Source organism: Salvelinus namaycush, chromosome 2, assembly GCF_016432855.1.
Source record: "Salvelinus namaycush isolate Seneca chromosome 2, SaNama_1.0, whole genome shotgun sequence".
Classification (NCBI taxonomy): Eukaryota; Metazoa; Chordata; class Actinopteri; order Salmoniformes; family Salmonidae; genus Salvelinus; species Salvelinus namaycush.
Genome location: NC_052308.1, coordinates 13,317,870 through 13,330,423, shown reverse-complemented (window position 1 = coordinate 13,330,423; position 12,554 = coordinate 13,317,870). Strand labels below are relative to the sequence as shown.

General features: G+C 42.2%; 1 protein-coding gene across 1 annotated transcript in view; it reads left to right on the top strand.

Annotated features, from left to right (window-relative positions):
* The window catches only part of LOC120020433 (contactin-4-like), a 162,233-nt gene that overhangs the window by 98,548 nt on the left and 51,131 nt on the right, over nt 1-12,554 (top strand). The window contains exons 8-10 of the mRNA XM_038964098.1: nt 198-337; nt 5,667-5,796; nt 7,364-7,514. Of these exons, the coding sequence (XP_038820026.1) occupies nt 198-337; nt 5,667-5,796; nt 7,364-7,514 (421 nt within the window). The remainder of the gene's footprint in view (nt 1-197; nt 338-5,666; nt 5,797-7,363; nt 7,515-12,554) is intronic.

The window sequence follows — 12,554 nt, the reverse complement described above, 5'->3', positions numbered from 1 at the left end:
AAGATCCTACATCTGTATGTGCTACTGAAATAGATGACGCACATTTATTTTAGTATAGGATCAGTATAAGTATATGTATTATATAATTTCAAAATACTGTACATTATTTTAGAAATATAAGGAGTATAGGCTACCTGTGAGATATATTATCTGTGTGAGTATGTTCTAATTCACCACACTGTTTTTTGACCATGCAGCCCCTCCACATCTGATAGAGAAACCTGAGGATGTGCAGAAGCCCATTGACGACTCTCTAGTGTGGGAATGCAAGGCCACCGGGAAGCCCAAGCCCTCCTATAGGTGGATGAAGAACGGAGAGAACCTGGAGTCACTGGAGGTGAGACCTATATGGAGTGGAGTGTACAGTTTAGATGCATTAAAGAGGTCAATGCAATGCAGACAGTGGGAGATAGAAGAAGGATGCTGGATTGGTGCACATTCAACAAATCTGCTCTAACAAAGTGGATATTGTCAAATCCGTCATGATTGATGTATTGTAACAGGCCCACAATGTGGTTGCTAAAATCCAATGCATAACATTTAGAAGTTGTCCTATTTCAGGTATAGAGGAAGTGACTGCTAAATGCTAACACCCGTTAGTAGTGTTAGCATTTAGCAGTCACTTCCTCTATACCTGAAAAGGTATAGTAGTTAGTCATTTTTAACTGTAATGCAGTGTATAGGTGACGATGACATGAACATGTATTGGAGTTGACATCTATACAAGCATTATACTCCGATTTTTACCTCAACATAGTGTGAAATAAACTTTGAAACAATAGCGTAAATGTAGGCACATTTTTTGGGCTGGGGGGCAATGAGGAGAATCGGGGTGTTTCCCCCACGGCATCTTTCCCCCACGTGTTTCCATGGCATTTCCATTGTTTTTATCGAGTTTGATTTATCTCTTTACCTAATGTATAGATGCTCAGAATTTGTGCTGATTCAGGCGGATGCAACGTTGGTGTGTTCAGATAAAAAAGCATCATGCACAACAGACACCATTCTCATTTCACTGCAGATAGTTTTATGAACTTAAATTACTGTTATAAACCTTACAAAAGCAGTGTGCACCCACTTGGCTTGTTCAGCCTGCTTTCCTAGTATATGGGTCCATGGTTTACTTCCTGGTAAAAACAAAGAGATCTAAACACAATTTGGCTAGATATCACCTTTATTTCTTTAGTGCATTGCTTTAAACTGTTCAGTTCCCCACAACAACACTTATCTAACAGGATTTTGATTATCCTGAAAGTGTCTACTTGGCTCTGGTTTGTTAAGTGTCTACAATTTTATGCTGGACTTAGAGCGCCGTAATCTTCTGGTAAAATCTCTCTTCTCAGAGTGAAATCATTACTCCTGTACCACCAATGGAGAAAAAGGAGAAGAGCCCCTTATAAACACACTGACTTTTGTGCATCCTAGATCAACTGTAGCTAGCCAGTTATTTAAGCAATAAGGCATGAGAACCCGGGGATTATTGTGTGATAGCTCCCGGCTAAGGGCGGTTCTTTCGTAGGCCAAAGGAGGTTCAATTGTTTTATTGCTTTTATAATTTATTTATTTATTTTTAAATATTAACATGTTTTCATTAAAAACATTATTTTAATGAGTCAATTTGTTTTATTTCATCTTTCCACCAGATGATATAGTCCGAGAAAAAGTCAGTTGTTAGTGCTGAGGTTCTGAAGACGCTAACAGAACAGGCTAGTTGTTAATTCTCTTCTCATGTTTTGACCTAGTTGTTCATTCTATTCATTCCATATAAACAAATTATTGGCATGTAGCTACCTAGCAGAGGTTCAATGATGACGGGAGACAAGAACTTCAATACATAATTATTTAATAAATAATGTATAAATAGGCAACAACCAGCTGATTGTCGATTCAATACTATAGCTATGGAGGATAGCTAAGCTAACGTTACTTCTCCTTTGCTAGCTAGCCAACTAAAGCTGTCACACAATCACATTAATCAGCTGAAATGACAGCAAACTATGTGCATTTTCGTTTGTTTTACCTTTGTTTCTGTAGCCAATTCTTTGGATATATCCATTTATAATGATCCTGATAAATGAATTTGCCTGGATCAGATAAGCTGTCAGTATTGCCACGTTCAAATGCATGGCACGGTGGAGATCGCAAAAAAAAAAGATTGGATAGGCACACAGCTTATATTAACCCCCGCTCTACCAAACCTAATGCAGGTTAGTAGCTTGGGGAAATATGTCTAGATCTTTTATTCCAGGGGAGATTAAGTTTATACAGTAAATTGACTGGCTGGTCTGTGTGACATTGCATGCACATTGATACATCTAATGGAACTGTTCATGGGCATGTAAGGGACATTTTTATGTTTGTGCTATTCTATAAACCAATTTCTGTGTTCATGCAAGTGGTTGACTGAACAAATCCTCCTCTTATCAGTAGCTACAATTTGGCAGTATGCCCAGCCAAACCATGTTTTGAGAACAAATTAAAGATATCTCAGTTTCAAGGTCTCAGCTTAGAGAGGAGAAGCCTCGTGAGGTGTTGGTCTGTCACATTATGAAACAGTATTGGTCAGTCACATGAATGAAACAAAACGGTAATGATTAATTCATTATGCTAAATCATACAAATATAACTTGTTTGTGTATAGCCGTATAGAAGACAACTGCTGGGTCTGCCCAAGCAGAGCTCCTGATTGACATGTGTACTATGGTGCATTGAGTTGGTTGGAACCTATCCAGCGCGCTGACAAGTAAACAATGATTTATTTAAACTTTGAATGTCCCTGTGTAAGAATTTCCACGACAGGCATTGTGATGGTACGACTCCCTGCTATCAACCAATCAACTTCCAGGATCCAAACAACCCATTTTATAAAAACACATTGACTATTGTGCATCCTATACCTAGTGTACTATAGCCACGTGCCTCTCTCAGATTACCCATAATGAGCACAATAATGAGAACTGAACACCTACAGTAGATACTGTACAGTGTAGACTGCAACTGCAAGGTTATTTGTTTAGCATCCATTACGGCTTTGTGGAAATATGATTCAATATACCTGAATGGGAGTGCGACAGGTCCCCTGTGCTACAGTACGTGGCCAGGATATTTGCTGGAGATTGATGGTGAGCACTCAGGCACAGCTTGGACGAAAAAATAAACAGACTTTATGTAAATTTTCTTCATTATGCAAAATGGTCACAAACAAAACAGAGGGTATCGATCATTCCGTCGATGTTATATATGCAGGAGAAATGTGAGACGCAGGCCTGTTTTATTGTTACCAGAGGCAGTGCTCCAAACAGCAGCAGCAGGCTCTGTCTCTCTCCTTTGCCCATAAAGCCAGATTAGGGTTGCCTTCAGCTGTGCATAATTAACAATCTGTCTAGTCATTGCATCACATTTTATTAAAAACCTTTACAAGGTCTACTGAAATGGTTTGCATTGTTCTATCGCTTGGTGAAAGAAAGGATTAGATTAGGTAACAAATTTACCCCCATCTGTTTGAGGGATTATTTTACTCAAAGTTGTTTTTATTTCCATATACTCTTAGAAGAAAGGGTTACAATAGGGTTCTTCGGCTGTCTACATAGGAGAACCCTTTTGTGTACAATGTTCAACCCTCTGTAGAAAGGTTTCTACATGGAACCCTAAAAGATTCTACCTGGAACCAAAGGGGTTCAACTTGCAACTAAAAAGGGTTCCTCAAAGGGTTCTCCTATGGGGACGGCCGATGAACACTTTAAGGTTCTAGATAGCACCCTTTTTTCTAAAGAGTGTAACATATAATTCTAACACTTCTAGTTCAACTGGACAGGTTTGGGGACCATCTGTATCTGATGCCTCTGAGTGTGTTTGTGATAAAAGGTGAGAGACATCGATGTGTTCATTCTCATGGACTAGGATTTCCTTAATATGGACATAAATGGGAGGATTAGTAATGTACTTGGATAATTAGATTAATCAAGCAGAAGTGTTACATTGTTTGAAATGTCACCAGCAACCAGTGCAGCTTCATCAATCTGATAACTAACTAAAGGTCATTCATGGAGGGAGGGCAGGAAAGGGGAAGATATACCATTTGGTGTGATTCATTACAGTAAATCAATATGGACCTTTTCTGCTTGTGCTGCTCATTTGGACATGTGAGCTGACTGCAATGGCTTATGATATTACCTTAATTTTTGCAAATAACTTCACAAGTTTGGTCTGGAGCTAAAGTGCATGGGTACACAGTAGACTATGAATAGTTATGATACTGTCAATAATGTTAATGCATTTCTCATACCTGCCCGAGAGGGACGATAATCAAAAACAACAAATTCAAGGTATCTCAAAAACCACAATTACATTAATTTGTTTGTGACATTAATCGAAACAAGTGGATTGTTGTTTATACTGTCCTATATAAAATGAAGAAACCTGGTTGTGTTGGCAATAACATTGCCAATCGTTTCCATTCAGCATAAGGCATGCAGATGGTCCCCCAAGGTCCCCGCATGGAAAACTGCTGATGTAAGAGGAATGTCATGCTTAATTAATAGCAGCCCGTAAACAGAGTGATTTCTACGCACTGACTGATATACGCCACCACCATTCTGCCGCTCTTGCCAGCAGGCACATTTACCACTGTGCATCCGACTAGCTATGAGCCACTGAGCATTATGGAAATTCACAACGCAACCTGCTCAAACACGGGCTTAGCTACTGATGTTTCAATGAGGACAGCTCCTCTTTTCATATGACAGTACCTTAATCCCGTCAGACTGCCTGGAGTCACGGCTGTGCCAAACCTAAGCTGAGCCGAGCCGACACCCCTATGGAAATGTGCTCTAATGACATTAAGGGTGAGCCTCTGGAAAACAGAGGAGATGAAGGGCAGAAGGCAGAACTCTGTAGAAATGTCACAAAGTGTACTGCCAAAATTCCTTCCCTAAAAACTGTTGTCGGTTTAATGACGTTCTGGTAATAAAGATATATATATAATATATATAATATATATAATACATTGTACACTACTTTTGACTCAAATCCATTCGGGGTCAAAAGCAGTGATGAGGAAGCCATATATATATTTGTACTTAAGTTCATGAATGTAAACATACCTTGAAGATAAAGTAGCTAAGTGTCTGGGTTTGAGTGCATTAAGCCCATCTGGGCTAATATGCCTGTCTATTTTGATGGGCTAGTCACAACAGAGGTATATCTTCTTCACCACGGGGGCAGGAATCTACTATTCAACGTTGACCCAGTACAGTGTGTGATCTGCGATGTACATAACAGTGTACAGTACTTAGTATGTATAGGGAATACCTATCAGGAAACCAATTTTCACAATACTGTATAGCTCTGATGTTAAGATATTCCTATTCCTCACATCCAGTCCTTGTGCTGAAGGGGAAACTGCCCCAGTGGTGAAGCCAGTGATATACATTGGGAATGGTTTTATATCACTCTCATAAACATGCAGATTGATTAGGGTCATTTTCTGGTAGCCTGCCTCCTTCCACCCTGCCCTTTCCCTCCATTAGTGATGAAAACCTAGATTCATTGCCACGTCCGTCACTGCCACACTATAATTCACTGGCACATTGGCTGCATGCTTTTATGCAAATTAGCAATCGGAATAAGGTATATCAAAGGGCATGTCTCTGTCTCTCTGTTCATAGGAGCGCATACAAGTTGCCAATGGAGCGTTGTCAATCAGCCGGCTGACGCTGTCCGACATTGGAATGTATCAATGTGTGGCTGGAAACAAACATGGGGAGGTATACTCCAATGCAGAGCTCCGAGTCATTGGTAAGGAAATACAAGGCTGGATGTGTGTTGGTGTGCCTGCCTGCCTGACTAAATGTATTGTATGTACACTCTTAGAAAAAAGGGATTCAAAGGGGTTCTTCGGCTGTCTCCATAGGAGAACCCTTTTTGGTTCCAGGTTGAACCCTTTTTGGTTCCAAGGGTTCTAGAAAGGGTTCTACCTGGCAACCAAAAAGGCATCTTCAAAGGGTTCTCCTGTGGGGACATGAAGGTAGCACCTTTTTTTCTTAAGAGTGTAGTACAGTACGTGTGCATGTTTTAGTGTTATTGCGACATTTGTTTTCCGTTCCCTACCACTGTAGTGTGACCTGCAGCGTCTCTGTGATTTCCCCCTAATTAAAAACCATAAATTACAGGATGAATGCACTGGAGTGCTATTGATGTATGGCCATGCCACTGTGCTCCCCAGTCCCACCCATCTGCCCTGTCAGTCCTGTCAGGGCTGGCCTCCAGCTCTCACTCCCCAACCCATCTCCTATCACGCCTGAACATTGTTTTGTCATTGATTGGAATTAGATCCAACACAGCCAACGAGCCCAGGTTAAATTGAACTTGGAGGAGGTAAAAAATATAATGGACAGACCCTGGCAGAAATGCACTAATTGAAGTGCTTTATAAAAGCACAGGGAGGGATGATCCAGGAGTGAAAAGGAAATGATCATGATAGAACTAAATCGAGCTGAAAAACTGAAGGACATGACATTATTTCTTTGTTTTTCTTTGCAGAGAAAATGATTCCCTATTAATTAACAAGTGCAGTGTAGCACTCTCCTACCTTCCCTGACATTTCTGTTCAACATCACACACACAGTACATGCACACAAGTACACAGCAGCCATGTGAGGATGTGTTTAAAATATCCATGATTTATCTATGCTTAGCTACTGTTATTAAACCATTTAGGGGTTATACAGATAACATTCAATTTCATTATTATTTTAGTTTTGTGCCTTTTCAGTATCTGCCTTTGACTCTCGGTCTATTCCATACATGCTGGAGTGGAGAGGTTATTTATCTCCTTCAGCCTTTTCTACCCTGGCTGAGACCTCCTCTAGCTATGGCCAATGGCAATGGGAGAATCTCACTTGCATTTGCTTGGCTCCTCATGTCCTCTCTCCTCACCTCACCTGTACGTGGTTATACTGTATATGAAGTACAGGAATGTTGAGGTGTACGTGGTTGAAACCTGTTGGCTGATAAAGACAGAGGTCCCTCCCTTCTGACCTCCTCCAATGGGTTTTAAGAAGTTGGCAAGGAGAGAGGACATGAGGAGTCAAGGAAATGCAATTGAAATACTCCCATTGACTATCTCTAGGCCTTGCCAATCGGGAGTCTCATTTTCCCTTGCTGTATATATATATATATTTGGGGGGACAACGTGACATCACCAGGAACAACTCTGGGCCCACTATACTAAGGCCCTGAGGTTTTCCTAGTTCAGTTCATGTGATTAACTCATGGCTTTACGCTCATGTAATGCATGTTGAAAGTTAGATATAGGAAAGTAAAAGGGCAGCGAAGGGTTTTTAACATGAATGTCTTGTTTCAGCTGTTGCCCCAGATTTCTCCCAGAACCAGCTGAGGAGCCCCACCATGGTGAAGGAGGGAGGAGACGTGCTGATCGAGTGCCGGCCCAAGATGTCCCCCTGGGGCGTGATCTCCTGGAGGAAGGGCAGCGAGGCTCTTCGAGAGAGCCACAGGTAATGTAACAATCTCTCTCTTACTTGTCTGATCGCTCTCTCTGTGGAGGGGTTGATTTTCCTAAGCACTGGGGGTGTTGTAGGATTTGTTCAGGTATGGTACCCTGGAGGAACGGTTGTTGTAGGATTTGTTCAGGTATGGTACCCTGGAGGAACGGTTGTTGTAGGATTTGTTCAGGTATGGTACCCTGGAGGAATGGTTGTTGTAGGATTTGTTCAGGTATGGTACCCTGGAGGAACGGTTGTTGTAGGATTTGTTCAGGTATGGTACCCTGGAGGAACGGTTGTTGTAGGATTTGTTCAGGTATGGTACCCTGGAGGAACGGTTGTTGTAGGATTTGTTCAGGTATGGTACCATGGAGGAACGGTTGTTGTAGTATTGATAAAGAGCTAATGCCAGACACCCCTGGCTATGATTATTGTATGTTTACCATGTCAGGCTTTGTAACTTGATATTCTTTCTCTGGTCATATTGATTCTATTCCTCACTGTTACAGAATCTCTCTTTGACTGTTAACATTTATCTCCAGCTTTGGGTTGAAAGTGCATCTGGAGAAATATATGAAGTTTCATATCTGTCTGTTTACCTACAGTACCTGCATCTGATGTAGATTCCTGTAGGCCTATATTCAGTAAAGGTTCCCACTCATTCCAGTCATCTCCCAGACACATAACTCCTGGTTTAATCACACTTTAGATATCTGCACAAACAAACCAGTGTGAGGACTGAAAGTAAAATTGGTTTGGCCAGTACTTGGAGTCGCCCGACATGCCACTCGCTGTGCAGAGTCGGGGTGCTAATCAAGCACTTTTCACCCTCTGTGGGAGGGTGTGGGCGACCATACCAGCCACTGTCTGCTGACATATATCCACGCTTTTCTGGGCAAATGTGTTAAGCCAGCCTCCTGCTAACAGTGACAGGAGAGCTGTGTGTGTGTGGGGGTGAGGGGTGTGGCTGGGTGGCGTCAGGGGTCAGTCAGACAGTCTTGATCCAGACAGGAGTCACCCATTCGGTGACACAGCTGCTGCACCACTTTGGTGGCACGACTCTGACAGCAGGACTGTGTGCACAGTGTCTGGTACGACTCGCCATGGTTTACATATACACAAGGAGGTGTTGTTGCTTGTCAAACAAAGTATCCTGCATTTGCATAGTGGTTACCCTGCTGGTGCCCTTCAGCAACACTGTATACCTACGTACATGATGCTGTCTCCCAAGCGGATCAAGGCTGGAATGCTGAAACGCATCAAGTTTTATTAATAAAATATGTATTTTTCTATTCTACTGTTTTGTCATCCCCTCTTGAACTGACAGTTTGAATCCTGGTTGAACTGGGAGATAGCGATAGACTATGCTTTTCCTTTTCCATGGTTTCTAACACAGATATCCACAGAGCTACAGTGACTGATCATTTTGATTTAATGTCCTGCTTGTAGCGTATGGATATGTTTGGAACGGAGAGTTTTGTTGATTGATTTGGGATATTGCACCGCTGTGACACTGGTATATGTTTCCATGTGATGATTAATTCAATAGCAGTGGCTCTATTAGGCTTGAATGGATGGATGTTCCCCTGTTCTTCCCTGCTGGTTTGTCGGTCCTTGTTTGTTTCCCTTCTTTGTGTAACTATGAGCTTGTTACAAGTAGATAGATAGTTGAGATATACTGTTTGTTTGCTGTAGCGCTGACGCCTACCTGAACTCACATACTGTATGGTATTTTAATGTTCTGATAGGGACTTGCTGGAAACAAAGGCAAACGTGGATTATTAAACCTGGACCAGTGCCCTTAATGTCATAAACACAAACTATCAAAATAATGTGCTATTCATAGAGGAAATGATATTACAATATCTCTAGATCTGTATTCTAGTGGAGTCCTGGGCCTTTTTGAACTTGAAAAGTAAATTGTCATGCTTTTACTTTGTAAATGGTATTCAGCGCAGACCACCTGGTGTGCTTTTGACACAGAGGTAATTAAAAAGAAAAATGTGCAGGTCACAAGTTTGCTCGCGTCTGTCCCAGGTTGTATTGTGCAGGATAAAATCTTGTCAGGATGCATTGTCAATAGGTGGAACCCTCCCATGTTACTTTTCACGGTACGGAAAATACAGTATGTGTGAGGCATAGAATATGTTGACCCAGCAAACTGGGAACATTCCCAGAACATTAGCTAAGATTCCCATTAAATTCTAATTAGGGTTTGAAAAAAATGTCTAAAATATCTTTGGAATGTTCTCTTCACATTCAGTCAAATGTTCCCAGCAAACTAAAATTATTGGTTCTGTGAAAGTTCCCAGAACATTTGTTAGGTTGTGGCAAATGTTCTCATAACACAAAACATATCCAGTGGTGCCTACAGTATGAACAGAGACAATGTTTTTATAAAACATTCACCTTATGTTGCAAGAATGTTCTCAGAACACATTTTGTATTTTTAAAGGTTCCCAAAAGGCCTGGTGGGAACAAAAGATGAACTGTTCAGTTGTGCAGATGATTATACAAGGATTATTTTGGGGTGCAAAAAACATATCTGATGTTACAAGAACGTTCCCAGAACACATTTATGCTCTTTAAATGTTCATAAAACATTTCTTTAGGTTGTGTGAACATTGTGGGGATAAGACAAGAGAAAGGTTCCCAAAACACAAAATTGTTCCAGTTGTGCTGACATTTAGACAATGTTTGTATCAGGGTGCACAAAATGTTCCTTTGATGTTGCAAGAATGTTGACAGCACAGCCTTTCTGAGTTCTTTAAAGGTTCCCAGAACATTTAATTAGGTTGTGGGAACAGTGTGGTTACATTACAAGAGATTACAAGCACAAAATATGCTCAGTTGTGATGACATTCATACAATGATTAAGTTTGGTTGCACAGGACATTCCCTTAGAATGTTGACAAACACCTAGTCTAAGTTCTTTAAAGGTTCCCAGAACATTTATTTTTAATTTTTTTTTATTTCACCTTTATTTAACCAGGTAGGCTAGTTGAGAACAAGTTCTCATTTGCAACTGCGACCTGGCCAAGATAAAGCATAGCAGTGTGAACAGACAACAACACAGAGTTACACATGGAGTAAACAATAAACAAGTCAATAACATGGTAGAAAAAAGAGAATCTATATACAATGTGTGCAAAAGGCATGAGGAGGTAGGCAATAAATCGAATAATTACAATTTAGCAGATTAACACTGGAGTGATAAATCATCAGATGATCATGTGCAAGTAGAGATACTGGTGTGCAAAAGAGCAGAAAAGTAAATAAATAAAAGCAGTATGGGGGTGAGGTAGGTAAATTGGGTGGGCTATATACCGATGGACTATGTACAGCTGCAGCGATCGGTTAGCTGCTCAGATAGCAGATGTTTAAAGTTGTTGAGGAACATAAAAGTCTCCAACTTCAGAGATTTTTGCAATTCGTTCCAGTCGCAGGCAGCAGAGAACTGGAAGGAAAGGCGGCCAAATGAGGTTTTAGCTTTAGGGATGATCAGTGAGATACACCTGCTGGAGCGCGTGCTACAGGTGGGTGTAGCCATCGTGACCAGTGAGCTGAGATAAGGCGGCACTTTACCTAGCATAGCCTTGTAGATGACCTGGAGCCAGTGGGTCTGACGACGAACATGTAGCGAGGGCCAGCCGACTAGGGCATACAGGTCGCAGTGGTGGGTCGTATAAGGTGCTTTAGTAACAAAACGGATGGCACTGTGATAAACTGCATCCAGTTTGCTGAGTAGAGTATTGGAAGCTATTTTGTAGATGACATCGCCGAAGTCGAGGATCGGTAGGATAGTCAGTTTTACTAGGGTAAGTTTGGCGGCGTGAGTGAAGGAGGCTTTGTTGCGAAATAGAAAGCCGACTCTAGATTTGATTTTGGATTGGAGATGTTTGATATGAGTCTGGAAGGAGAGTTTGCAGTCTAGCCAGACACCTAGGTACTTATAGATGTCCACATATTCTAGGTCGGAACCGTCCAGGGTGGTGATGCTAGTCGGGCGTGCGGGTGCAGGCAGCGAACGGTTGAAAAGCATGCATTTGGTTTTACTAGCGTTTAAGAGCAGTTGGAGGCCACGGAAGGAGTGTTGTATGGCATTGAAGCTCGTTTGGAGGTTAGATAGCACAGTGTCCAAGGAAGGGCCAGAAGTATACAGAATGGTGTCGTCTGCGTAGAGGTGGATCAGGGAATCGCCCGCAGCAAGAGCAACATCATTGATATATACAGAGAAAAGAGTCGGCCCGAGAATTGAACCCTGTGGTACCCCCATAGAGACTGCCAGAGGACCGGACAACATGCCCTCCGATTTGACACACTGAACTCTGTCTGCAAAGTAGTTGGTGAACCAGGCAAGGCAGTCATTAGAAAAACCGAGGCTACTGAGTCTGCCGATAAGAATATGGTGATTGACAGAGTCGAAAGCCTTGGCCAGGTCGATGAAGACGGCTGCACAGTACTGTCTTTTATCGATGGCGGTTATGATATCGTTTAGTACCTTGAGCGTGGCTGAGGTGCACCCGTGACCGGCTCGGAAACCGGATTGCACAGCGGAGAAGGTACGGTGGGATTCAAGATGGTCAGTGATCTGTTTGTTGACTTGGCTTTCGAAGACCTTAGATAGGCAGGGCAGGATGGATATAGGTCTGTAACAGTTTGGGTCCAGGGTGTCTCCCCCTTTGAAGACGGGGATGACCGCGGCAGCTTTCCAATCCTTGGGGATCTCAGATGATACGAAGGAAAGGTTGAACAGGCTGGTAATAGGGGGTGCGACAATGGCGGCGGACAGTTTCAGAAATAGGGGGTCCAGATTGTCAAGCCCAGCTGATTTGTATGGTTCCAGGTTTTGCAGCTCTTTCAGAACATCTGCTATCCCGGGTTTGGGTAAAGGAGAAGCTGGGGAGGCTTGGGCGAGTAGCAGCGGGGGGGGCGGAGCTGTTGGCCAAGGTTGGAGTCGCCAGGAGGAAGGCATGGCCAGCCGTTGAGAAATGCTTGTTGAAGTTTTCGATTATCACGGATTTATCGGTGGTGACCGTGTTACCTAGCCTC